The following is a 26,543-nucleotide window of genomic DNA, read 5'->3' as shown; positions in this document are numbered from 1 at the left end:
CTAGAAACCGCAAAGCGGCAGTCTCTAAGGGGCCCCTACTGGAAGCCAGGTCTTGTGTTTATCGTGTATATGCGGGGCCACAACTTGACCCTCAACCTCAGGATGACACAGTAAGGCACCCGAGGTCTCCAGGCGGAGCAGTAATCCTGTTGGGCTTTTGACAACGGCAGAACCGGAGAAATCCAGCCCTCCCAAGGACGTCGGATCTCAAATGTCTGAAGCATCTTTTTGGCATCTTCTCCCCACTTCCAAGGCCCCCAATAAAATGACTTGCCCCCCACCAAATGATCCTGGTGGTCTCACTACACCAAGGCACCATGGCATTGGTTGGAGATCTGCCAGCCCGGTACTTCATCCCTAGCTCTTCAGGTTGCCCAGGTTGGACTTTACCTTGGCATCCTCCTCTCTCAGCCTCCCAGAGTACTGGCCTGTGCCACCACCCTGGGCCTCAGTCAGGTTCCTAACTGCTTCCCTAAAGCCCTCTCTCTCCATGTGAAGAGCCGGCAGGCTAACACCTTCAGAAAGGCGGCCGCAGGCAGTCTGGCGAAGTCAGCCCCCAAAAGCACGATTTTTTTTGCTGCATCCCCAGGGGCTGGCAGACAGCAGGGGCCCAATCAGTGTATGTGACATCCTCTCCAACACTGAGAACCCACAGCCGTTTCCTGGGCCATCAGGACTTCGCCATGAGGTCCTGTGGTCTGCCTGGGGCTTGGCCTCTGTGTTCTACCTCTGGCCTCCCCACGTGGTCCCAGCTGCCGGGGCCCCTCCTGCCTTTCACACCAGAAGTCAGGCCTCTCAGTCATCTGCGTCCCAGCTGTGGTCCCGGGGCCCGGACTGTAATCCAAGGCAGGGGCAAAGAACAGAGCTTTAATGTTAGGGTATCAGGGTCCCAAAAGGCACAGGCCCCCTGGGCCGGGCTGAATAAATAACTGCAAGGCTGCTGGAAGGCGAGGTGTGGGGAGGCCTGCAGACCAGGAGGGCCTCCTGCAGGTGAGGCCTCTGTGAGGTCCAGGCCCCTCACTCGCTGCTCTCTGAGTCTGAGTAGTCGGCTACCAGCGAGGAGCAGCCGGGGTGGGGGGTGTCTGCTTCCTGGGAGGAGCCTGCCGGGCACTGGAGCTCATCCTGGCCACTCTCCGCCTGTTCCCAAGCTACACTGGTCTTGGGGCTCTCAGCTGTGCCCCTAGGGCAGTCCTCGGGGGATGCAGGTCCATTCTGGGGGTCCCCCTGCAGCCTCAGCAGCTCCTGGGATGTGGGGGCATCGATGGTATGCTGGGGGCTCCCTGGGACGTCCCGAGACCGCCGCCGCACGATGCCCAGGTCGCCCACTGTGATGGGGGTGCAGGTGGGGGTTCCGGCCCTGCGGCCCTGGGCCAGCTTCTTCAGCATGCTGCTGGCCTTGCTGCTGCCAGCACCGGGGCTTGGGGTGGTGGAGAACCAGGAGCGGCTGATGATCTCCGTGCGCTTGAGCTTCTGCTTGTCCTCATAGGCTGAAGGGAGGAGGGGACATTTGGTGGGGGAAGAGAGGGCATTTAGGGAAGCAGGAGGGGCTGGGGTACAGCTCAGTGGCAGATGATTGCCAGGCATGCACGAGGCCCTGGGATCTACCGCTAGGAACCCCACAACAGCCGAGAAGGACTGTGGTCCAGAGACGGCCACCCCACTCTGCGCCAGCCTCCCTGCCTTGGGCTCACTCACAGTCCAGCGTGTGGAACTTGAGGAGGGCGGCCAGCCTGCGGTCCTCCTCGGTCTCAGGCACCAGCGGGATGGCCAGGCTGGCTTTGGCCTGCAGCGCCTGGTCCCGCTCCTCCTCCTCCTGGGCAGCCTTCTTCTTCTCCTGCAGCAGGGACAGCACAGGGCAGGGTGAGCCCTGCAGCTGGGGTCTTAGTCGGCTCCTCTTCATGTTCCTGTGAGGGCTGTCGGTGACGGTCAACCCCTCACTCACCCAAGACTCATGGCTGCACAGTGACGTCTGCGCCAGCCACTGGCTGGCGCCTGCCCGTGGTCCCCAAACTGATGGAGCTGCCACTCCCTACCACCTAGTGTCGCCGGGCTGGACCCTTCCTGCGTAACACGCCTTGTCCTCACTGTGGCAACACTGGTGTGACATAGCTACCCCACGGCCAGTAGGTACAACCACAGCACCTGATTATGCAGAGGCACCGCGTCTGATGACAGTAAATACTGCTACTGATTTACACAGACTGCACTTTAAAACATCTATCCATCTTTAGTGAACAATAAATTTTCAAAGCAGAGTCACTGTTGTTTGGAGACCACTCTTGCTACGTTCCCTGGGCTCACCTGTACTCCTGGAATCAAGCGATCCTCCTGCCTCTGCGGCCTGAAAGCTGGGAACTCTATGGTATTTTTGTGACAGTGAAATAGATGAAAGGTGTGACCCCCCATGTGACACATGGGGAAACCACAGTGAAACCACAGAAGGTGAAAAGATCTGCTTACAGCGGGGACATGCGGGGCAGCTGGCTGGTCCTGTCTTAACCCTCCATTCCTTCCCCGCCTCCAGGGTCGCCCTGACAAGGCCAGCAAGTCAGGCACCCGCCCCCGCCTCACCCGGAAGTGCCTGCGCAGCATGCTGTTGAGTGCGAAGTCGTCCTTCCAGGCGCTCTGAGCCTCCTGGATGTGGCTCAGCGTGGGGATGGCCTTGCGGAGCGAGCTGCGGTCTGCCTCGCCGTGCTCCAGGCGGAACATGGCATCCGTCTCCAGCTTCTGCTTCTTCTCGTGTTCTGCAACGGCCGCAACAGGGTGGCTCCAGGGCCCTGGGCGCTGGCCCCGATGCGCTGGGCAGGGCTGGCGGGCGGGCGGGCTTACCTGTGGGCAGCACCTGCTCATTGTCCTCCATGTCCCAGCGCTCCTCCTTGCGCTGTGCGCCGCTCACGATCACATAGTCACAGTTGGCAGGGTCCGTCTGCATCTCGATGTAGTTGACGCACAGGTGGCATTTCATCCGAAACCTGGCAGGGCAGAGGCAGGGGCCACTTCCTCATGCCCCAGGGCTCATGGCCACCTATGCTGCCGGCTTTGCAATGGGGTCCCACCCTGCATCCACCTGCACAGGGGTGAACCTGGCCGGGCAGAGCTACAGCACTCGCCTGGCAAGCAGCGGCCTGGGTTCCATGCCCAGTGGCATGAACATAAACGAAACAGAAAGCCCGAGGAGGCTGCAGTGGACTCATTCATTCATTCATTCATTCATTCATTCATTCATTCATTCATTCCACAGAACTGTCCAAGACAGGCTGCTTGGTGCCAGCTGCTAGGGGCCACCAGAGCCACTTGCTCTCAGAGGGGCTGATATTCCAGGGGTCAGGGGGCGTCACAGCAGGGGGCCAAGCAGCTGCACACTGTGTCTGAGTGAGTGCCGCTTCAGAGGGGCTCCCTGAGGGTGCTGTCTGAGCAGACAGCCCAGGTGAGGGGAGGAGGGAGCTTGCGGCTAGATGGGAGGAGTGCTCCAGGGGAGGGCACAGGTGGCAGTGTGTTGGGGTGCAGACAGCGGGGCGCAGGGTGGCAGGGCTGTGGGCATGCAACAGAGGACAATGAGGGAGAAGCAGGGCCTTGTGTGCCCAGGAGGGAGTTTGGCTTTCCCTAAGGAAGATGGGAGCCATGGAAGGCTCTGGGTGGAGTGTTTCTACTATAGCAGAAATGGCCCAAGGAGAGGGTGCCAGCTTCTTCCCACTTCAGATGCTCTGCAGTCCCCTTTGCGTGTGTCTTGCTCCTTACCTGTAGATGGGGGTAGTGTAGTAATTGCCCACTTTCTTCTTTTCTGCGTTGTAACGAACGCCTGCAGGGCAGGAGAGAGGAGGCTCAGGCCAGGCTATGCCAGCATCTTCCCTCCGGAACAGGTCGGGTCAAGTGGAGTGGCTCTGCCCATAGGACAACACCTCGCGGGCACTGGAGTTCCAGTGGGGCAGAACATGTCCTGGGTGCACCCACAGCTGCTCACATCAGAGGTCTGGATTTGAATCCCGGCTCCACTGCCTACCAGCTGTGCAGCCTTAGGCCATGTGCCTTGCCCCCCTGGGCCTCAGTTTCCCCATTTATCAAGGAAGATGACTATAATGTCTGTTACACTGGGATCTTGGGAAGATTTCTGAAGCTGAGACAGGAATTGCTGCAAATGGGGCCTGGCACTTGGCAGTGTTTGGCGAGGCTTGGCTTTGAGCTGGGAGTGGTGGCGGATGCCTCTAATCTTAGCACTCAGGAGGCTGAGGTAGGAGAACTGCTAGGAGTTGGAGGCTAGCCTGGGCTACACAGTGAGTTTAAGGCCAGCCTGAACTGCATACCAAGACCCTGTCTCAAAAAACCAAACAAACAGCCGGGCATGGTGGCACATGCCTGTAATCCCCGCACTTGGGAGGCTGAGGCAGGAGGATTGTTGCAAGTTCGAGACCAGCCTGGGCTACAAAGTGAGCTCAAGGCCAGCCTGAATTATATAGCGAGACCCTGTCTCAAAAAGCAAAAAAAAAACCAAAACCCAAAAAAACCCCAAATAAACAACCCTCCCCCGCAAAAAACCCAAAGTCTTGACTTCTACTACTTCTTTAGAGATGTTAATTTTATTTATTTTTGACACAGGACACGGGGCCTCCTTCTGTAGCCCAAGCTGGCCTCGAACTCCCAATCCTCTTGCCTCCTGCTCCTGATGCTGGGATTACATGTGTGCACCACAGCACTGGCTCTGGCTGAGTAATTTTGATTCCTGACTTCTGACCCGGAGTGATAAAGCTTGAACTAGAAAAACAGCAATGCCGTTTGGTGGATGGTGTGGCCTGCCTCAGTTTCCCTTTTCCAGGAGGCTGAGCCCATGGATCTGAGGCTCCGAGCGTGGTGCTGGGCTTGGCTGAGATCTTGGCTTCTGTCCTGGTTCTGGGCTCAGAGCATGCTCCGCCGCCATGTGGGTCATTGCCCGTCTCCCCTGCCTTGTCTGTGTTGGAGCTGGGCCTAGAGAACTTCTGTGACCGCCTCACTCCTGAAGGCCCGTCCTGCCCTGGAGGAGGGAAGCTGCCGGACAGGCCAAAGGGGATCTGAGCAGAGGGCCTTGCTGCGCCCCTTCCTATGCAGTGAAAGCCCCAGAAACCCAAAGGACAGGTGTGGAAGTTGCCAGAGGCCGGGCACAGAAGCTCTGGGGGCGGCACCTGGGGCGAGCGTGGGAGCTCAGTCTCTCCACTGTGTCCTTTGTGCTGGGACCAGGGCCTCGAGCATGCTAGGTGTGTGTGGGAGCTGCACCCCCCAGCACCCCTGGAATGTACTTTATCATAAACCAGGTTCCTTGAGACCTCTGGGTCAGTTAAGCAAATTAATGGAACTCAGAGAAGGGAGCTGGGAACCCCGATTTATAGCTGGCTGGTCAGCACAGGAAATGCCCTCGGGGCTGGCCACTGGGATCGGAACTGCTGGGGAAAGGGAGCGGCCCAGGGGACGCAGCTGCTCCAGGTGGGTCAGAGGCTGCCCAGTGGGATTCCCGATGCCAGCTGTGCACTTGGAGGGCAGGCGACGCCCCGTAGGGGTCAGAAGGGATGGTGCTGATGGCTGTGGTCTGAGGGCAGTGGGAGCCCGGCCACTGTCTTGTGTAACGGAGGCAGAAGTGGAGCCAGGAACTCAAATCACCTGCCCGAAGTCTCAGCGCTGTGCAGCTGGCGCTGGTGGCCTGGCCCTGTGCGGCCTGCTCCAGGCCATGTGCAGGTGGGAACAGCAAGGGTGGTGGCAGCTGACCTCTCCCAGCCTTTGGCTCAGACCGTGCCATTTTTCTCTTGGTGGCACTGGGAACTGAATCCAGAGCCTTCACACTGAGCTACATCTCCAGCCCGTTATATTTTTATTTTTGAGACAGGATCTCGCTAAGTTGCCCAGGCTGTACTTAAACCCATGATCGTCCTGCCTCAGCGTCCCAGAGTGCTGGGATGAAGAGCGTGCACCACCACACTGCGCTCTACTAAGCACTTTACATATCATACAGCTGGGCCTTGCATCGTCTCAATTTTGTGGAGAGGTAAACTGAGGCACAGGTAAGCTCAGTCACTTGCTGAGGGTGGCTTCCTAACTGCTCTGCATCTTGGGTGCCTACTGCCCCATTCCTGATCAGGAGCCTGGGAGGGGACCAAGCCTTGCAGTGCCCAGCACCTCAGGGCTCTGCATCTGCAGGACCAAGTGGCGAGCTCACCCATGCCGATGTGGTTCTTACAGCCGTCACACCAGATGTTATATGGCATCTCGAACCTGCAAGGACAGATGGTATCTTGTGGTTTATTCTTTTTCCAGACGGGGTCTTGTTATGCTGCTCAACCCTGAGCTCAGGGGCCCAAGTGGCCTCCTGCCTTAGCCACCCAAGGAGCTGGGACTACAGAGGTGCACCACTGTGCCTGGCCAGCTGGTACCCTGCTGGCACTTGTCCACCTGGGCTGTCCCTGGCTGGGACTGACCTGAGGGGTGGGTGATAGATGCCAGCCCTGCTGGGCATGGCTATGGTCCCCTTGCAGTGGGCATAGGTGGGGGGCGGGAAAGGGTGTGGTGCCATTCCCATCACATGCGGGCCCTCCTCAACCAGCTCTGCGGCCGGTGACCTGGGCCCAGTTGCTGCCAGAGCCTCCTCGGCTCTGCAGTGTCTTTAACGCCTCCCTGTGTTGGTGAGACACACTTGATTTATGCTTTTGCAGTGTTGAGGATGAAACCAAGATCCTCATGCTTGCTTGCTAAGCAAGCACACGCTCCGAGCTACACTACAGCCCCTTTAAAATTCTGAGACAAAGTCTTGCAAGTTTCTCAGGCTGGCCTAGAACTTGTGATCCCCCTGCCTCAGCTGCCCCAGTGGGTGTGGTTACAGACCAGCAACACCACACCTGGCTCCTGGATACACTGGAGCAGAGGAGGCGGCTGAGTGCTGGTGAGAGTTTAGTAAAGCTGCTGTGCTGTCACTGAGCAGTCTCACAGTCACCGGATGACGGGGTGTGTCCTGAGAATGGACCCTCCGCTGACTTGGTCATGTGAACATGCTACGGTGAGCTGGGCGTGGTGTCAGCCTGTCATCCCAGCACTCTGGGAGGCTGAGGCAGGAGTACTGCAAGGTCAAGTTTGGCCTGGGCGAACTGGCGAGACCCTGACTCAAAAATAAAAAGAGGGCTGGGGATATAGCTCAGTGGCACAGCACCTGCCTGGCAAGCACTTGGTGCTGAGCTCAATTCCTCGTACCAAAAAAACAAAAACAAAGACTGGGGATGGAGCTGAGGGTGAAGGCCACAGGTTCAACCCTCAAGGGTGCCAAAATAAATGAAAAAACCCTATGGTAAGAGGGCTCTGATGTCATGCGTGATGCAATCTCACAGCATCACCCTTGTATACGCACCCTGTCCTTCAATGAGACTCTTTTTTGCGGCACTGGGGATTGACTCCAGGGCCTTTGCACCGAGCTAGAGCCCCAGCCCTTTTATTTCTGAGTGAAGGGTTCAGAGACATGGCCGGAGATGGTGTGCACCAGACCATAGCATGTGAGCTGGGGCAGCCGTGGAGTGTGAAGAGGCCGCTTTCAAGGTGACATTCAGCACTGAGGCTCCCAAGGTCACTCTTGGGAGCTGTCATCTTTTTTATTGCTGTTTTGAGACAGGGTCTTCACACGTAACCTGGGCAGGCCTTAAACTTGCAGTGATCTTTCTTCCTCAGCCTCTTGAGTGCTGGAATTACAGGTGTTCAACACTACGCCCAGCCGGGACTCACACCTAGCTTCCTCCTCAAGGGACACTCCCCCCATGACTCTGCCACTGGGTCCTCTGCTCGGGCTCAGGGCTGACCAGGAGACTGGGCTGGCAGTCCCCGAGGGAAGCAAGACACAGCAGAGGAAGGAAGGGCAAGGGGCTGGCTCCCCTGGGGCCACACGAGCTGGCTTTTGCTTTCCCTAATGGGTCAGCCACCAAGGTGCTGGCTGGAATCAAAAGGCAAAGACACAGGAAGGGCCACTGGCCATCCCAGCATGATTTGTTTTTTGAGACAGGGTTGCTATGCTGCCCACACTGCCTGGAACACGTGGGCCAAGAGATCCTTCTGCCTCAGCCTCCCAAGGGCTCGGACTACACATATGCCATCATGCCTAGCCCTGTCTGAACCCACCTCATATCTGTGACCTGTGATGCTGCAGTTCATCCTATGCAGGGGCAGTATCCAGTCCCAACCCTGGAATTGTGACCCACTTTGGCCAATGGATAAAACAGGAGGGACAGTGTGCCAGCTTGGGTCTTGACCTAAAGAGGCCCTGCAAGCTGTTGCAGGCTCTTGTGTGCGAGTAGAGGGTAGCTGGCCAGAGGATGAGAGGCAGTGGGGAGCTCAAGGCCCTGAGAGACCAGCTAGTCCTCAGCCAGTCACTCCCAAAAATGTGAGTGCAGGCTGACCCAGCCCTTCAAGTTCAGTAGGAGCATCCTGACTTGTCAACAATAACAAATGACTTTTGTTTTTGTTATGCAGCAATAGCTGACTGACACAACAACTTTCTGCTCTATGCAATTATCATCTCACAGCACTGGGCCAATTGGGGTGCCAGGGCCTTACCGGATGACGAGGATGCCTTGTGACAGCTTCCGAGCCCGCTCCCGGAGCGGGTGGCTGTTGTGGTATCGGTTGAGAGAGCCATGCTGTGGGCAAGGGTGAGAGAGTCAATTAGCACTGCCAGGGGCCTCAGGCTTTCTGCTGTCCTTGGACTTTGGACCAGCACCTTCCTGGGTGAGAGGCCTCCCTGTTAGGTCTGGTGATGCAAGGGGCAGGGAGGGCTTGGGGAAACTTGTGGTCAGCATCAGGAACACAGCTTCCCTTGGCATCTGTGGAGGGGGTTGTGCTCAACCCCCAGGGCGACCCAAATCTGTGTATGTTCAAGTCCCTCCTGTAACAAGGTGCACACACCCTATATGCTTTATCAATTTACTTGTCTTTTTGAGACAGGGTCTTGGTCTGTGGTTCAGGTCAGCCTTGAACTCACTAGGTAGCCCAGGCTGGCCTTGAACTCATGCTGATCCTCCTGCCCCAGCCTCCTGAGTGCTGGGATGACAGGAGTATGTCGACACACTTGGATCATCTTATTTCAAGTGGCCAGTGATTCTGTGAGGTGAGGTTTATCTTCTCTTCTGGCATAGACAGGATGAACCCTGTAATCCGGGTCATGCATCTGGGATGCTTAGGCGCTGAGCTGGGAACAGACAGCGCTGCCCTTGTGGAGCCGGGGTTTTAGCAGGGAGATAGTAACACATATGACTCCTGTGCTAGGGGTGGTGTGACAGAGAAGAGCGTGGTTGGGGAGGACCTCTGTGAGGGGACCTGGAGGGAGCGCAGGCCTCGCGGTCAAGAGGAGGATGCGCCAGGCTGTTACAAACACACCAGGCCTGATGCCCGGCACGGAGGGATGCCATCGAGCAGAGCCCTGCATGTCACCCAGGAGGGAGACGCCGAGACTCATGTGACGAGCGGAGGCAGAGAGGCCTCGGTGGCTTCAGTCCTTCCTCAGCCATGGCTCCAGCTCCAGGCGCGGCGATGACTTGGGTCTCTCTGAAAACGGGGTGCCCTTACCTTTGCAGGGTTGAAGTCCGGAGGGTAGTACTTGTTGACGCCTTTCCTTTCTCCCTGGAAGGAAGAGAGGCGGGGCATGGAGGGCACTGCCGGCAGACCTGTCCACAGCCCCAAGGAGCAGGAGTGGGACCTGGGCAAGGGGCACTGTGTACAGTATGAGGGTGAGGCCACTTACACAAAACCCACAGTCCTTGCTTTGGAAGATCCCATAGGGCTCAGATTCTTTCGGGAGTAGCCTGCGTATTGCTGGGGGGGCCACAAGTGGTCCCTGACTTTTTTTGAGAGAGAGGGTCTTGCTATGTAACCGAGGCTGATCTTGAACTCATGGAGATCCTCCTTCCTCAGCCTCCTGAGTACTGGGTTTACATTTTTATTTTTTTGGTGCCGGGGATGGAACTCAGGGTCTTGTCATGCTAGGCAAGAGCTCACCACTGCGCCATAGCCCCAGCTCCTGACCTACGATTTCTGACTTTATAATGGTGCAAATGTGACTTGGTTTCAGTGGCTGCTGATCTCTGAATTCTGATCTTTTCCCAGGCTAGTGATGTTCTACACTATTCTCTCAGGATTCTGGGCAGAGCCAGAGAGCTGCAGCCCCAGGACAAGAGGGGAAACAGCCAACCCCCACAGTACACAGTGCTGCTCAGTGGAGCCTATGCATGTGTAACCTATTATATTCTCAGAGCTAAGCAAGTTCAACCCTAAAGTATACAATTCAACAAGACACTGCTTCAAAATAAGGAATGAAAAGGGTTGGGGTTGTAGCTCAGCAGTATAGCACCCCTGGGTTCAATCCCCTGTACTACAAAAATAAAAAGCAAAATAAAACTCTAGGTGATGACTTTAGTGCCATGCAAAGGTTTATCAAAATATCGTGGTGGTATTATGCCTGCAATCCTTGTACTTAGGAGGGAGGACAATGGCAAATTTGAGTCCTGCCTGGGCAACTTATCAAGGCCCTGAATCAAATAAGTAAAAAATAAAGCAAGGGTTGGGGATGTAGCTCAGTGTTAGGGTATTCTTGGGTTCTCTTCCCTAGTGGTGCAAATAACAAACAAACAAACCCAGAAAGAGTTCAAGATCTGGCTTAGAAATTATCTTAAGAGCTTGGGAAGAGGAGGACAGGTGCAACTTTGGAGGCCTGACAAAAAACAGAGTGTGAACTCTGGGAGCAGAAGGCTGCTACTCACCATCTTGGGAGCTGTTACTGGTCCTCGCCCTCAAGGGGTTGGCGGGTCACTCTGAAGACGGCCCAGTAGTACCCTCCACAGAGCCTGGAGAGGGGCCACAGGCTGTGAAGGCTGCGTGGTGCTGGCTCAGGGGAGCCTCTCGCCAGGGTAGAAAGTATCCCAAGAGCAGTCTCACCTGGGGAGACGGAGGGAGAGAGGGAGGGAGGGAGGGACAGTAGGAGAGAGAGAACTAGTCAGTCCTGTCCACTCTGGCTGACAATGGTTTTGCTTCTGACACCTTTCATCTTTCCCTGCCCCCAACCTGGGTGACCTGGGCCAGCTCCCATCATCTCCTGCCTAGGCCCCTGCAATCCTGTCCCCTAGCTGTGCCGTAGCTTCCACCTGCTCAACCCACAGCAGCCAGAGGGGCATCTCTCACTTCTTAAGCCCTCACAGCAACTCCCTCCTTCCTTTTTGTAGAATGAATGAATTAAAACAATTGTGGCCCAGGGCTGGTGTGAGCATACGTGAGCTCAGCTCAGGGTTCCAGCCCTAGCACTGGAAAAAGCAAATATTGATGTTATGGACATGGAAACTGGAATTTCACAGTTACTACCTTTCACAAAATATTATTCTTGGGGCTGGGGATTTAGTTCAGCGGCATAGTGCCTGCCTGGCAAGCGCAAGGTCGTGAGTTCGATTCCCAGTACTGGAGAAAAGCCAAAAAACCCAAACAAAATATTATTCTTTTTATTTTTTTTCCCCAACCCACTAGACCTGGCTAATTCCATCTCCTTTAAAATCAAATCTGTGTGGCCGCTGCCTGCCTTTCATAGTAACCCTCCTTCCAGCCACATGGGCTTCCTGGCTGTCCCCAGAGGCCATACGCGGCTGGGCTACACCTGCTGTTCCTCTGCCTTCTTGTCTCCTCTGTCTTGACTGCTCTTCCCTCAGCCACCTGCTGTTGGTCAAAGCCACCTCCAGCACCCAAACTAACACTCTTCGACTGGAGGTGTAGCTCAGCAGTAGAGTTTTTGCCTAGCATGTGTAAAGCCTTGGGTTCAATGGGTGCACAGCAAGAAAAAAAATAAAGCCATGTCATCCTGGGTGTTCTTGTTACATCATCCTGTTTCTATCTATTGGTGTACAGGTTGTCTTGCTGGTCAGGTTATCTGTGCTGTACTCCCCAAATCCAGCACAGTGCCCAGTCCTTGATGAATCTAATTGGGTAATAAAGTTAGGTACGGTGGCATGTTCCTGTAATCCTGGAACTCTAGAAGCTGAGGCAGGAGGGTTGCAAGTTCAAGCCCAGCTTTGGCAACTTAGTGAGACCATGTCTCAAAGTAAAAAAAAAAATTGAAAAGTCTGGGATGTAGCTCAGAGGGAAGGCTCTTAATTCAATCCTCTGCACCTTCTAGTCCCCCTAAAAAAGAAAGAAGATAAACAAAATAACTAATAGAGGTTCCAGTACAATCCATGTCTGACATTGTAAAATACAGGGAGATGAAGTAGAAAATTGTCCCCAATGTTTAGAGAAGACTTTTAGGTCAAATAAAAGGGAGTTCTAGTGTACAACAAGGAAAGACACTGTGCAGCAAGGAATGAGGATTGGCCAGTTTTCTCTGTCAAAGGCCAGGCAATAAATAGTTCTGGCTTTCTGGCCCAGAAAGATTGTTTTCAACAACTCAGCTGTGCTTCACACCTACAAGGACACATAGACAATACACAAACAACATCCTGCTTTATCCCCCCGCATCAACCATAAAAATTTAAAACCATTCTCAGCTTGAGCACTGCACAAAATCCTGGTTTGGGCCTGCAGGCCTCCTGTACTGGCCCCTGCTTAGGAATCAGGAAACTTGGTCTCTAATATTAGCAATCTATCAACCTATTTGCTTGTGCCCTGACGTTTAGAGTGCCACGCACTGTAAATATTCAGTCCGACCCTGCAAATTTAGCAAGTATTCTCTTACTGTTATCTCCAGGTAGTGAGAGAGGACATGCGGGGCTGGATGACTTGGGTAGCATCAGAAGCTGCCAGCAGAAATTCTGAAGGCATGCGGGGCAGGGGTAGTGCAAAGCCCCAGACGACACCGTCCTGCCACCAACCTGGACCTCTCTTGGTCTTGGGCGGGAGCTTTCCTAAGTCTGTTCCACTCTAAAAATACCTTTGCCAACAAAATAATTTAAATGCCAGGCTTTGGGGTCACAGCGCCCTGGGCTTAAATCCCAGCTCCATTCCTCCCCAGCTGGGTGGCCTCGGGCAGGGTGTGGGCTCCCCTGAAACTGGGCTCTCACTGGGGAGCAGTGCATGGGGACTGGACTGACGTTGTTGGGTTGCTGTGAATAAAGCACGAGAAGCGCTCGCACACAGGAGCAACGTGTGTGCAGTTGCTCCTAAGCACACAGTTTAGAAGCATCGTTTTACACCAGCTTCACCACGGCTCAGAGAGGTGGGGCCCTGCAGGTCTCACTTCCTAGAGAAAATCAAGGAGCCCTTCGGGGGTGACAGGGGCCAGAGCTGGGTAGGGGACCACAGGACTTGGGTCAGGGGTCGTAGCGGGGACTCGGGGCGCCTCCAGTCCGAGGAACCGCGTCAGCCCGCCCGGCCGCCCGCACTTACTTGCCCTCCGCCTGACGTCACGTCGCCACTGTGCCCGGAAGTGCGCCCGGGGGCGTGCAAGCTTGCGTAGCGCCTGCTCTGCGTGACGCAGCGTCGGCGCCGGGCAGCAGCGCCACACTCATTGGCCCAAGGGCGAATACGCCGCGAGAGTGGACCAATCCAGGCTTGCCGCGCCCCGCCGTGCTACGTCACAGTACCCCGCCCACCACGCGAGGCCCAACCCGAAGTCCGCTTCCTGGCCCCGCCCACTTAGGAGGGCTGTTTCCACTTCGAGTCTCACAGAGTGTGGGTTAAGTGGAGACAAGTATGAATGAGTCCGGTGAGGTTTTGTTTATTTGCACTGCTGGAGATGAAACTCAGGGAGGGCCTTGTGCATGCTAGGCAAGTGCTCTGCCAGAGCTACATCCCTAGCCCCAGCCTTCGGGTTTTGTGCGGTTAGTGAACTAAGAATTGTTTTTCCATTTTAACTGTTTAGGGAGTAAGGAGAGTTTTGTGCCTTTGCCGGGCGTGGTGGTGCACGCCTGTAATCCCAGCACTAGGGAGGCTGAGGCAGGAGGATCGTTGTGAGTTCAAGACCAGCCTGGGCTACAAAGTGAGCACAAGTCCAGCCTGAACTATATAGCGAGACCCTGTCTCAAAAAAAAAAAAAAAAAAAAAAAAAAGAAAAAAGAAAAAAAAAGAAAGTTTCTTGCCTTGTGAAAACGATAAGAAACTAAACTTTCAGGGTCCATGAATACAGTTGCATTGGAAGACAGCCACATCTATGACTGCTACAAGGCAGAGTTACAGGCCAAGGAGCTTTACCTATTTACCATCCGGTCCTTTATAGATGAGGGCAGAACCTTGCTTAGTGTCTCCAAACCGTGGGCCATGCTTTCTACAGAGACTTTTAAGTTCACTTTTGTTCTTTTTCTTTCTTGTCTTTTTTTTTTGAGACAGGGGCTTGCTGTGTAGTTCAGGCTGGTCTCGAACTCAAGATGATGCTTCTGTTTTAGCCATGAGAGTGCTGGGATTACGGGTGTGCACCGCCACAGCCGTTTTGAATTTACTTTTGTATCTTGTAGGGCCTAATAGAACCTGTTTATTATTTCATTCAATGGCTATTTATTTGTCGTGCTGTGGATTGAACATAGCTACATCCCCAGCCCTTTTAATTTTATTTCCAGTGTCGAGGTTTGAATCCAGGGTGCTCTATTACTAAACTACATCCTAGCCCCTTTTAATTTGAGACAGGGTCTTGCTAAATTGTGCCGACTAGGATTTGACTCTCAGTCTTTTTGCCTCAGCTTTCCTGATAGCTGGGGTAACAAGCAGGAGCCATGGAGCCCAGTTCAGTGGCTGTTTATCAGGTGTCTGCTGTATGCTCGGCCCTGAGGTCTCAGAAAAGGACACACCCTTTTCTCCCTGGTGAAGCAGCTGTGTATTGGCAATTTCCGCAGGGTGCTGTGAGAAGCCTTGATTACACTGGTTCTACCATATCACACGGTCCAGGTTTGAGCCAAGTTATCATGCAATCATGGTGCTCACCATTTCCCTTCCCTTGCCATTCTCAGGGCTCAAATGGCTCCTCTTAGGAAATTTTTTTTTGTGTACCAGGAATCGAACTCAGGACCTTGCACTCGCCAGGCAGACGCTATGCCGCTATCTCCCTGGCTTTTTATTGATTTTTACAGATTAGGAGACAGATCCACAGAGGTCGAGTAATTGGCCCAAGCCCACGCACCTAGGAGGAGGTCAGCTATACTGGCTGGTTCAAAGTCTTATGACTTTGTTAGGGGTTGTATGAGACTAGACATAAGCAGTGTGAGAACCCAGAGGTATCTTTACCAGGGTGGGGGGTTTACGAGTGAGCAGAAGTGAGGGTTGGTAAGACACCCGGAAGGATGATGATGAGTAGGCCGAGTGGAGGGGTGCAGGCAGCCTCATAGATCCCGAGTGAGACGGAGCTGTGCTCAACTCTGAAGAGCTCACTTACTGTGCCTGGCTTTTGAGTGAGCACCTCAACCAAGAGGTAGTGACTGAAAAGTCACAGAGTGTCCACCTGGAGCCAGTATTTTGGGCAGAGGGAGATGTGAGAAGCCTCAGCTTCCAAGGTGCAGATCCTCGGGGCTGCTATGCACAGGTGGTGGAAGCCAGACCCAGGCCCGAGAGATGAGAGGCCATTCCTCAAGGCGCCCAGTGCAGGCCAGGGCCTGTGGGTCAGAGGGACTCCTGTGGGGAGAGGAGGACAACAGCTGGCCCGGGTAGGGTGGCAGGCACGGACTTGCATTCCGGCTCTAGGTCCGCAAACACCACTTTCCTGGGGACCCTAGGCAGGTTACTTCACCTGTTTGCTCCTCTGTAAAGTGGGCATGGGGTGATACACGCCTATAAACGTATTTGTAATATGGTTTGAGGAAGAAAAGTGGAAGGAGGCAAGGCGGGGCAGTCCAAGATTTGGGGGGCGAGAACAGTCACTGAGGAAGTCAGGCTCTAAGCATAAGTGTCTTCAGCAAAGTGGAAACCCGCTTCCGGCGCCTTCTGGCCCTGTTCCTGCCTTTGAGGGCCACAGAGACGGAGCCTGATTCCTGCTCGCCACACTCGCGCTCCCTCCCAACCCTAAGGGTCTGTATGGTTGCGGGGTGGAAGCCAGGGCCTTGCCCACCCTAGACAAATGCTCTACCACCAAGTGATACTCCCAGCTCATTCTATTTTGAGACAAAGTCTTACTAAATCAAGTGGGATTTGCATTGAGGTGGGCACTTCTGGGATAATCTTCCTCCGTCTTATGCACAGTGAGCCTGGGTCTGGATTTTTTTTTTTTTTTTTTTTTTTGTCTTTTTGAGGCAGGGTCTCGCTATGCAGTTCAGGCTGGTCTTGAGCTCACTTTGTAGCCCAGGCTGGCCTTGAACTCACAACGATCCTCCTGCCTCAGTCTTCTGAGTGCTGGGATTACAGGTGTGCGCCACCACGCCCGGCCTGGGTCTGGACTTAAAAAGCTGCCCTGGCCACTGGTTACTTTGGTGTTTTCTTGGTTAGGGCCATGGCTTTGGAAAGAGAAGAGGTCCCCTGACCCTCAGCTCTGTTCTGAGTTTCTTAAGAACAAAAATCTGCCAAAGAACTTGATCTGTCCTTGAATTTCTGTCTTTTTTAAATAAAGATTTTGAGATAGAATCTTGCTATGTATTTCAGACTGCCCTTGAATTATGTAATCCAGACTGGCTTTGAACTCACGGTGATCCTCCTCCTGCCTCAGCCTCCTGAGTGATAGGATCGCAGGTGCATGCCACCTCACCTGGCTTGTCCCTGACTTTCTAACCCAGCCTGGAGTACCTATGATTTTATGACTTGCTTACCTAGAAGGGCCAGTGGGAATTTTTCCAGGATGCAGGATGCAGGGACTGGGGTATGACTCAATGGTAGAGCCTTTGCCTAGTGTGAGGCCCTGGGCTCCATCCCCACCACTGCAAGGAAACAGAGAGGTAAAAGAGAGGCCTCTTTTCTCCTGCCAACACATTCTAAAAGTGAGGGTGTGTCTGGTGAACCCAGTGCTTCCAAAGCCATAAAGCAGAGGAATATATTAGCCTCTCCAGTGAAGGTAAGCAGCTCTCCTACAGGTCAAATACTGTATTGATATGTAATAAAGAATGTCATATTTTTTTTTTTTTTTTTGGAGACAGGGTCTCATTGTATAGCCCAGGCTGGCCTCTAACTCATGGCAGTCTTCCTGCCTCAGCCTCCCAGGATTGGGAGGGTGCTGGGATTACAGAAGAATATACCATGTAACCATAAATCCATGCATTTTACATTTTTGTAACCTAACATAAAAAAAAGTTCTGTTGGGTAAACAACTGTAAGAATGTTAAGAATTTTAGACCTAGGTATGCACCTTTAGTCCTAGATACAGGCTACTTGGGAGGCTGGGCTGGGAAGATTGCAAGTTCAAGGTCAGGCTGGGCAACTTAGACCATTTCTCAAAACAAAAAATGGGGGTGTAGTTCAGTATTCCTGGGGTTAACCCTCGGTAACACACACACACACACACACACACAAAGAACTTGAAACATACAGGAAGAAATGGGAACCAACCACTCAGCATAAAAATAAATCTGTATCAGTGATCTGTGATGGTGATGATGCCATCATAGAAGCAATACCATGATGTCACCATGATGACATCATAGTGGTGACATCATGACGTCATCTACTTGCCTTTTCATCTCTCCCTCTTTCCTTCTGCTGTTAACCCACTGAAACTTCCCTAGGGTTCAAGGCTATGATGAAGAGATAGGTCCCATGACAGATATGAGTGGGAAAAAACTACCCAATGGTGGGAAGGTGTGTTTGCGGGGGGAGGGGTAGCCACCTTGTTCTTGAACCCAGAGGCCACCAGGAATCTCAGCCTGGCACCAACGGCAGATGCCCAGGGTGGGGGGTGGAAGAGTGATCATTCCAGTGGCTTCATCCGCACAGACAGCCCCCTTTGCTGTTATCGGTTAACCTTCTGTGCGTCTGGAAAACTGTATCCTTTATATTATTTCCCGAGTGTAGGGCAGAGGTAGGTAGGGAGTCACCCGCTTAAACAAAATGAGATCCAGCCTCTCATCTCTGCATCTCGCTGACCACAACAGTAACACAGTGGCGGTCGAGAAGTCAACGGGGCTGGGGCTGGGGGCGCCGCCCAGGCCCTCGGTTCCATTCCCAACACTGATTTTATACCTTAGCCTTGAAAAGGAAACACATCCTGTGCATCTCAGGATGCTAGGATGCTGTGAAGCTTGTTTATAAGCCCATTTGTTACCTTTTTAGTGATGGTTCCTCTAAGGGAGGAGACTCCCATAAGCAAACTGCTTGAAGTGTCTCCCTTATCCGTAAGAAAAGCACAAGGGCACTGTGAGAAAGCTCAAGTCCGCATTTCTGAGGGAGGGTTGACAGAGGAAGTGCTTGCCTGGTGCCGGGAAAGATTTTATAGGCTAAGTTTCTCTCCCAGTTCTGCTTTAAAAATAAAACCAAAAACAAAGGAAATTCTCTAACTGTGTAAGCTGGGAAGATCTTTCCCCAGTTAAGTCTCAGATGGGAACATGGTGGCCCACATTCTACTCACCCAACCTTTTTCAGGGCTGTGGCTCAAACCCTGGGCCTTGCGCACACTAGGCAAGTGCTTCACCAGTGAACTACACCCCCAGTCCTTTTTATCTATTTAGTTTTTGAGATGAAGTCTTGTTACTCATGGGATGACAAAACTTTTAGAGCATTCAGTGATAACAAAGAGCTCACAGCAGCATGCATGCCATAGATTCACCACCACTGGAGAGCTTAGCATTTTCCTGCCTCAGCCTCATGAATGGCTGGGATAACAGGTGTGCGTCACTCTGCCCGGACTTGTATCAGAGGAGCCAGTTAAGCTGTGCCCAGGTTCATCACCTGCATCAGCTGCTTGAAGCCACTAGACTTGTAATTTGTTAAGCAACAGCTAATAGTTTACTTCCAAGTCATAATGCAACGAGAATGAAAGCAAGCTGCATGGCGTGCGTCCACACCAACTAGAGGCCAAATGGAAAAGTCAGTTCAGGCCTCTGTGGGACTCTGGTGTAGTCAGGACAGTAGTCACCCATTAGTGTCTGCAGGGGACACTTCCAGGACCTCGGAGGACACCAGATTATCCGAAGACACTCAGATCTGTCAAACAAAATGGCACAGTATCTGCACAGAACCTACACCTCTTCCCAGACTTTCACTGGGTTGTAGGTTTCCCGCGACACCTAACACAATGCCTCGCCGTTGTCTGTCAGTGGAGTACCAGGAGTGTGGCAAAGTCAAGTTTTGTTCTTTTGCACTTTCTGAAATCCCATGTAAATATTTTTGATCTGTGGCTCATTGAATCCATGCATATAGAACTCACAGACATGGAAGCCTGCCTGCATTTTAGTTTCTCAGTTGTTCAAATGATTCTAGAGAATACTCAAGTGAGTGCAGTGGTTCATGCCTGTAATTGCTACATTCTCAGAGGATGAGGCAGGAGGGTCTCAAGTTTGACCCCAGCCTGGGTAACTTACTGCCTCATTGAGATCTTGTCTAAAAAAAAAAAAGAAAGAGAATTCTCTTCCTAGTACAAGCTTGGAAGCCGAGCAGACAGGTCCAGTTCCTAGGGCACTCTGACTCTGGCTCTGAGTGGGCCACTCTCTGCCGCCAGGTACCAAGCACAGGGACATCCAGGGAGCCTTAGTGACAGCCACCACTGACCCTAAGGCTCTGGAGAAGGGGACCTACAGAAACAGTCCATGCCTGTCTTGCTCTCGGGGCTACTGAAGTCCACTTACTCTGCTGCTGAGGTCCTTTGCTGAAAACAAAACTTTGCAAAGGAACATCTGTTTACAAATGTGCCCTTCATGTGTGACAGCAGGAAGGTGGTGACACAATGAATGGGCTGCATCCACACCGTGGCGTGAAAGCTACTTATGCAGCTGTGGATCTGAAAAGAAAAAGACAGGGCTGACTGTGAATAAGAATGGGGACCTTCCTTTCCTAAGCATGGAAGAGCACTTGGAAGCCAGAGGTCCCACAATGCTTTGCAGCTCTGTAGCAGGAAGAAACAACACAACAGAAGCATTTACCTTATTTTTGTAGTTGTTTACATACAAGAATATGAGTAACTTGGGTACTTTTTTTTTCTTCTTGCAGTGCTGAGGAACCCATAGCCTTGTGTATGGTCCACCTTAGGCACTGCTCGTACTTTACAAGGTGCATGAACTTTTAAAAGCATCTGTGCCTGAGCCAGGTGTGGTGTTGTGTGCCTATCATCCCAGCACTCTGGACGGCTGGAGCAGGAGGAATGCAGGCTCCAGCCCAGCCTGGGTAATTTAGCAACTTACTGAGACCCTGTCTCAAAATAAAAGGGTTGAGGAAGTAGCCCAGTGTGAATGCCTTGGGTTCAATTTCCAGTACTGGAAAAGAAAAAAAGTGTTTGTGGCTCTTAAGTTTGTTTTGTTGCTCTCACAGAGTAGCTGAGATTGGGTGATATATAAACCATTTTGTTTTAGCTCACAGCTCTAGGGGCTGAGGAGGCCACTGGGGAGGGCTTCAAGCTACATCAGTTCAGAGGGGAAAGCACACAGGCAGGTGGAGGTAGGCGGGTGCATGTAGGGGAAGAAGCAAGAGGCAAAGCACAAGGTGCAGCCTTGCTTTAAAACAACCAACTCTTGTAATTAGTCCAGTCCTGCAAGAATAAGAACTTGATCCTACCTTGATAATCAACCTAGCCCTGGGAGAAAGCCATGAGTCATATTCCATACCCACTGCCCAAACGCCTTTGAGAGCTCCTGCTTCCTTTTTACACTGCCACACTGGCCACTGTGTCAGTCACCTCTCCTCCACTGGCACAAAGTCCTAACACCCACAGGTTCAAGGAGAGGTTGATTTGCCTTACGGTTTCAGATGGTTCAGTCTGTGGCTGGCTCCAAGGCAGCAATATTATGGTGGGAAGGCCTGGTGGAGGACAGCTGCTCATCTCATGGAAGTGGGGAAGCAAAGCAGGTTGGAAAGTGTGTGGAAAGAGGGCTGGGAACCAGATACAGAGCCCAAGGTCAGGCCACCATGCCCCACCTGGATGCATCCTGGAAGCATATGTCACTAATCTGGTCTTTTTTTTTTGGCAGGGGCAGTTTACCAGGAATCAAACTCAAGACCTCACACTTGCCAAGCAGGCACTGCACAACTAAGCTAAATCCCTAGCTCCTGGCAGGCTTTTTAAATCCAGTCAGGCTGACAATCACAATTAATGGTCACAGGTGCCATTCACAGGTGCCTCAGCACGAGTTCGAGGTTGCAGGGGGCGGGAGACAAACCATACTCAGACTAAACAGGGGCCCTGGTAGGGCCGGGGAAAGTGGATTCTCAGAAGTTACTGGGTGCTATGCTTGGTTCTGTTGCTTCCCTGTTATTTTAGTTGAGCTGCTGGGCAACAAGTGCCTGACAGTCTCTGGGAATCTCTTTTGTCTTTGAATTTGAGAAAACAGGGAACTGGAGATAAGAGATACTTACAGCAGATCAGTCATTCTGATTACCAGATTCAAGCATGCAAAACTGGTCAGGAAAAAAGAAAATTCAAGCATTGACTATTCCTTTCAATAAACCACAGACAACAGCAATACACTTATTCCAGCTATCCTCATATATACATATAAATTTTAACAATATGCACTATAAGGACCATTGTTGAACTCCTACCATTTTGTATGGTGAAGCTCTGCATCATTTCCAGTTTTATTTTTTTAATTGTTACAGTCTTTGATTGTTTGACCAATCTTACATTCTTATGTCTGGTGGACTGAGCAACTTTGTTGATGATAACAGTATGTAATGCAGCAACTGTTGTTAATTCCTATCATTTTGTTTTGAGGTCATGTATTGTTTTTGTTGTTTGTATGTTGTTTTGATTTTGTCTTGTTGTTTTATTAGTTTTTAAATTTTTTTTTAAAAAAGAGATACTTACAGCATTTCTGGTTTCCTAAAAGCCTTTTTTGAGGGGAGATTGAGACAGGGTCTCACTGTGTAGTTCGGACTGACCTTGAACTGTGTGCGTGGAATGTGCATGTGCCCAGGCTGACCTTGAACTCATTGTGATCCTCTTGCCTCATCCTCTCAAATGCTGGGATGACAGGCATGCACCACCACACCAAGTTCCTAAAAGCCTTTGCTTAGGGTTGGGAAGATGCCAGGATGTTCCATGCTGCCAAGAATGACTTCAAGAGGTAAGCATCTCCTGTTCTCTTTCACTCACTTTTTTTGGGGGCCATACTAGGAATTGAACCCAGGGCTTTGTGCATGCTAGGCAAGTGCTCTACTGAGCCATACCCTTAGCCTTTTTGTTTATAATTTTATTTATTTTTTATTTTTTCTGGTACCAGGGATTGAACTCATGACCTTGCGCTTGCCGGGCAGGCGCTGTGCTGCTGAGCTAAATCCCCAGCCCCTTGTTTACAATTTTAAACAAGACCTTGCTAAATTATGCAGGCTGGGATCCTCCTGCCTCAGCCTCATGAATAGCTGGGGTTACAGGCATGTGCCATGGCACCCAGGTAAATAAAACTGTCTTGCTCTCTGGAGCTTATGCTCTAGTGGGCTCAGTGTGGATTACCCTGGTCAGACCCCTTTTTATAAGCTGGATCCCAAATGCTTCAAATTCCCACTCTTTTTGGATAGCACACTGCCAAAAGAGGGTTAAAGTGATGAGTCACTCGGAATGTGTATGTTCTTTGAGGTGTCGGATGGCTACCTCCTGGGAACACAGTCCCAGCCTGCTGGCACCAAGTCACTTTTGTTTGAATGTTGTACGTAAGGAACTGAGAAACTGTAGCAATGTATTTTGTCTTGTCTGCTGAAGGCTCCATCTTATATAAGAATCTTCTCCAGAGGATTCCCTTTCATCTTTGGTGCTGTCTCCTGCCTCATTGTATGGAACTATATTATTTCACTATGCTCATATCTGCTGTACTTTTATAATAAACTTACTTTCATCTTTTAAAAATTATTGTGTGGCTCTCCTCTCTTTGTGCAGATCTGAACCTCAAATTTCTGTGGCCAAATATATGTGACTCCTTGCTGTCACACACACTTCTGACCCGTTACCCTAACCTGGCAACTATGAAGCACGCGGAGAGCCAGGTGGATGAATACTGAATATTAGCCAGGTCAGAATAATTGCTGTGAATCCCTGGGCTCACCCATAATTTCTGCACCCTATCACAGAGCATTTCAAAAGGGCACTTTTACATTTTTCCTCATGCATTAGGGTGTCTTGTGCTTAAACACAGTCATTTCCTACAAACAAGCTGCTGCCTCTGCTGTGCTAACCACCACCAGGATTTATTTGTTAGATCAGGAAAAATAATGAATTTGTCTGTTGTCAACAGCCTGAAAGAACTGACTTGGGAAGATGTGTTTAGGAGACCAGGCTGGGAGGCTGAAAGAACAAAAGACATGTAGAGAACAAGTCACAGGCAGAGGCTGGGTGGTCTCTGTGCCCATGGGAGGGGACAGTCAGCAGATCCTGCACAATTCCAGGTCTTGAGAAGTCACAGGCTGGGCACGATGATACAGCCTGTAGTCCCACCTACCTAGGAGGCTGTGGCAGGAGGATCCCAAGTTGGAGGCCAGCTTGGGCAACTTAGCAAGATCCTGCAAAACAGAAGGGGCTGTGGATATAGTTCAAGAGGTTCAGCACTTGCCTACTATGTACCAGGCTATGGGTTCCTGTCCTCGAACTGCAAACTCACCTTACCAACCTCACATGACAGCGGAAGACCAGTCCTGGGAAGGTAAGTGATAAGATCACAGAGCTTACAGTGACAGATTTGGGGCCAAACTCAGGCCTCCTGATTCTTGACTGGCACTTGTTCTACTCAGTTGAAATATACACTACAGTCATCCACTGTTTCATACTTTAACTGGGTCAACCTGTTTCTGGAACATCTGTTTAATTTTTTGATTTTTTTGGGACAGGGTCTCATTATGTAGTTCAGGTTGGCCTCAAACTCACTACGTCGTCTAGGATGACCTCAAATTTACAGTGATCCTCCTGCATCAGCCTCCCAAGTGCTAGGATTATGCAGTACCATTTGGTGGGCCATTTAAAACCTCAGTACTAGGGGTTAGTTAACATATACTCTTTATTTGGTCCCACACATACATAATATTTAACTGATGAATTAGGCACAGTAAGATTTACAGTAGATAATAAAATAGAATTATAGTAATATACCAAATAAAAATTATTTGTAACTTACAAATTATCTCTGGCATTTTCCGTTTGGTACTGTCAGATAACAAACTGGCTATGTGGAGGATGACATCATACACACATTTTTAGCAGATGACAATGGTTAAAGAATTTGAAACTTATTTAGTGAAAACTAACAGAGGTACCTGTCTTTTGATTTTTGGCTCTAGGTCTGTTCAGAACTGGGGCCATCTTGTCGCCAGGTGATGTCTGGTGTTGTGGAGAGACTTTGGGGTGTGATAGCTTGAGGTGGCAGTGAATCATCCTGGAGATCAGATAAGCTAGGCATCCCCTTACAGCGCTCAAGACTGTCCCCCTACAAAAACGTTCATGCCCTCCAGGTCAGTAATGCTGAGGTTAAGAAGCCGAAGGTGGTGGTACACACCTGTAATCCCAACACTTGCAAGGCTGAGGCAGGAGGGTTCCAAGTTCAAGGCAAGCCTGGGCAATTTAGCAAGACCCTGTTTAGGAAGAAACAGAAGAGAGAGGAAGAGAGAAGAAAAGAAAAGAAAAGAGAGGGAGGGTGCGAGGGAGGAGAAGGGAGTTGGGGAGCGAGAAGAAACTTGCTCTGTAAGTACAGAAACCAAAACAGTAGCTCAGGATGGACAGGAAGCTGGGGGCGGGGGGATCTTGACCGCAGTGGCCATGCCATGTGGGTTGAAGAACCAGCCCGCAAAGGTATAGTGTCTAAAGTCTGCAACTCTGTGCTCCTAAATCCAACAATGTCCTCCACCATGTTTATAGCCCGGACGGTGTTCTGGGTCTGGTGGGCATAATCGATTTCTTGGCTTTAATCCTTCTCCCCTCCTTGTTTAAATACAGCCCGCACACCCCTGGGAGGCACAGCCCTCACCCAGCCCGGGCTTTCTGTGGACCCCTTTCCCTCCACGTTCTGCCAGGCTCCAGCTCAGCCCTCGGTGTGAGTCGCTTGATGTCTGGATCTCAGCTTCTTTTCTTACAAGATTTAGACAATAATACCCACCTCCTCCAGCTGTTGTGGGGCCCGCCCTGCTCCGGGTTCTTTAAATCCTCAAAGCCGCCTCTGAACACCGGCTGAGAATCAGAAACCGGGAAACCGAGGCTGGGAGATCACGATCTCAGTTCTGAGAAAGAGGGCTGGCTTAGAAGGCGGGAGTCTTCTCTAGGGTCTCCTTGACTGGCTCGCAGTCTCAAGTAGGCACCCAGAGGAGATTCTTACGCTTCTAGAGCAGCTCAAACCCTAATGCTCCAACAGATCCAGAAGTTAGATCAGGCGCCCAAGGCCAGTTCCGCTTCCTCCAGCCTAACGCCGGCCCACAAGCGCATGCGCAAGCAAGAGTCGGGAAACACTTGGGAAGCGGGGGTGGTTCTGCGTCTATGGCCCCGCCCAGACTCCAGCACGGTTGTCACGGCAACGGAGGGCGTGGCAAGTATGCGGCTGAATCTTTCAGGGCTTGTTGCTGAATAGTCCTTTGCTTCCAGGGCTGCTCCGAATCATTCTTTGTTGTTCGTGCGCTCACTCCCGAGCTGGACACAAACTTTTTATCCTTAAGCCTGTTTTCACACCCACGAAAGAAAGATGTGGCTGTGATTAGATGCTGGCGGATCCTCCACACTTTGAAGTCCCAGTGTTGGTCTCGTTCGTTTACATACACATCATTAAAACAACAACAAAAAAAGAAAACTTTTGCCTTTGGGTACTACATAATTTATTAAGGGTATCTATAATTTATCTAACTTCTCTAAGCCAGGTCCTTGTTTAGGCAAAATCGCAATTGTGAAAGTGGCAGAAATGAATCAGTGGTGACTAATTCCGTTAGGAAAGCATTCTTTACCAGAAAGGTCATAACAGGATGTCTTTAAATAGAAAACTTCCTCTGAAAGTTTGAGAAAGATGCATTTTATATAAAATCCATTTGGATTCCAGATCCTCTCACTTCCTTCTGGGCAGCTATATTGTATGATTGGAGAATGCTATGCCCTGAACACGGGTGGCACCTGAGGACTTAGGAACAGGCCGAAACCCACAGGCTGTGTTTTCCAAGCTGGAGGAGCCAAGGGCTCCTTCTCCTGCTTCCTCTGTTAAAGAGGGTGCCTTGCTCTGTAGGCCTGAGGTTTCCATATGTGCCAGCTGCTTTCTTGCATGGTATTCGTACAGTGTCAAGAATCACATCAAGGCTTTTGCACAGCTAAAGGAACCCCTAACAGAGCAGAAGGACAACCCACACAGTGCAAAAAAAAAATTTTTGTTGTCTGTTCCTCAGACTAAGGACTAACATCTAGAATATATAAAGAACTAAAAAAAAAAAAAAAAAAAAAAAGAAAAGACGCAATCAAAAAGTGAGCAACTGAAATGAACAGACACTTCTCGGATGAAGGAGCAGAAACAGCAAATAAATAGATGAAAAAGTGTTCAACATTACTGGTCATTTGAGAGTTGCAAATTAAAGCAACACTG

General features: G+C 51.3%; 1 protein-coding gene across 3 annotated transcripts; it reads right to left on the bottom strand.

The window, feature by feature from the left end:
* Positions 1–847: 847 nt before the first annotated feature.
* Positions 848–25,413, bottom strand: Ccdc130 (coiled-coil domain containing 130). Of its 3 annotated transcripts, none has more exons than XM_005381063.2 (11): positions 25,305–25,413; positions 25,089–25,209; positions 10,749–10,923; positions 9,559–9,612; positions 8,551–8,633; positions 6,179–6,234; positions 3,739–3,799; positions 2,830–2,972; positions 2,572–2,744; positions 1,696–1,834; positions 848–1,487 (listed from the first exon to the last, which is right to left on the bottom strand). In XM_005381063.2, the coding sequence occupies exons 3-11, from the start codon at positions 10,749–10,751 to the stop codon at positions 1,018–1,020; spliced, it is 1,182 nt and encodes a 393-aa protein (XP_005381120.1). In that variant the 5' UTR covers positions 10,752–10,923; positions 25,089–25,209; positions 25,305–25,413; the 3' UTR covers positions 848–1,017. The 3 variants fall into 3 exon arrangements, with proteins under 3 accessions (XP_005381120.1, XP_005381117.1, XP_005381116.1); XM_005381060.2 differs by lacking the exons at positions 25,089–25,209; positions 25,305–25,413 and adding exons at positions 12,701–12,895; positions 13,351–13,428; XM_005381059.2 differs by lacking the exons at positions 25,089–25,209; positions 25,305–25,413 and adding an exon at positions 13,351–13,456.
* Positions 25,414–26,543: the final 1,130 nt, after the last annotated feature.

The sequence above is a fragment of the Chinchilla lanigera genome, unplaced genomic scaffold (assembly GCF_000276665.1).
Source record: "Chinchilla lanigera isolate Chin_1 unplaced genomic scaffold, ChiLan1.0 scaffold00014, whole genome shotgun sequence".
In the NCBI taxonomy this organism is placed as follows: Eukaryota; Metazoa; Chordata; class Mammalia; order Rodentia; family Chinchillidae; genus Chinchilla; species Chinchilla lanigera.
Note: the sequence above shows the minus strand (reverse complement) of the source record. Positions and strands in the feature narration are given on the sequence as shown.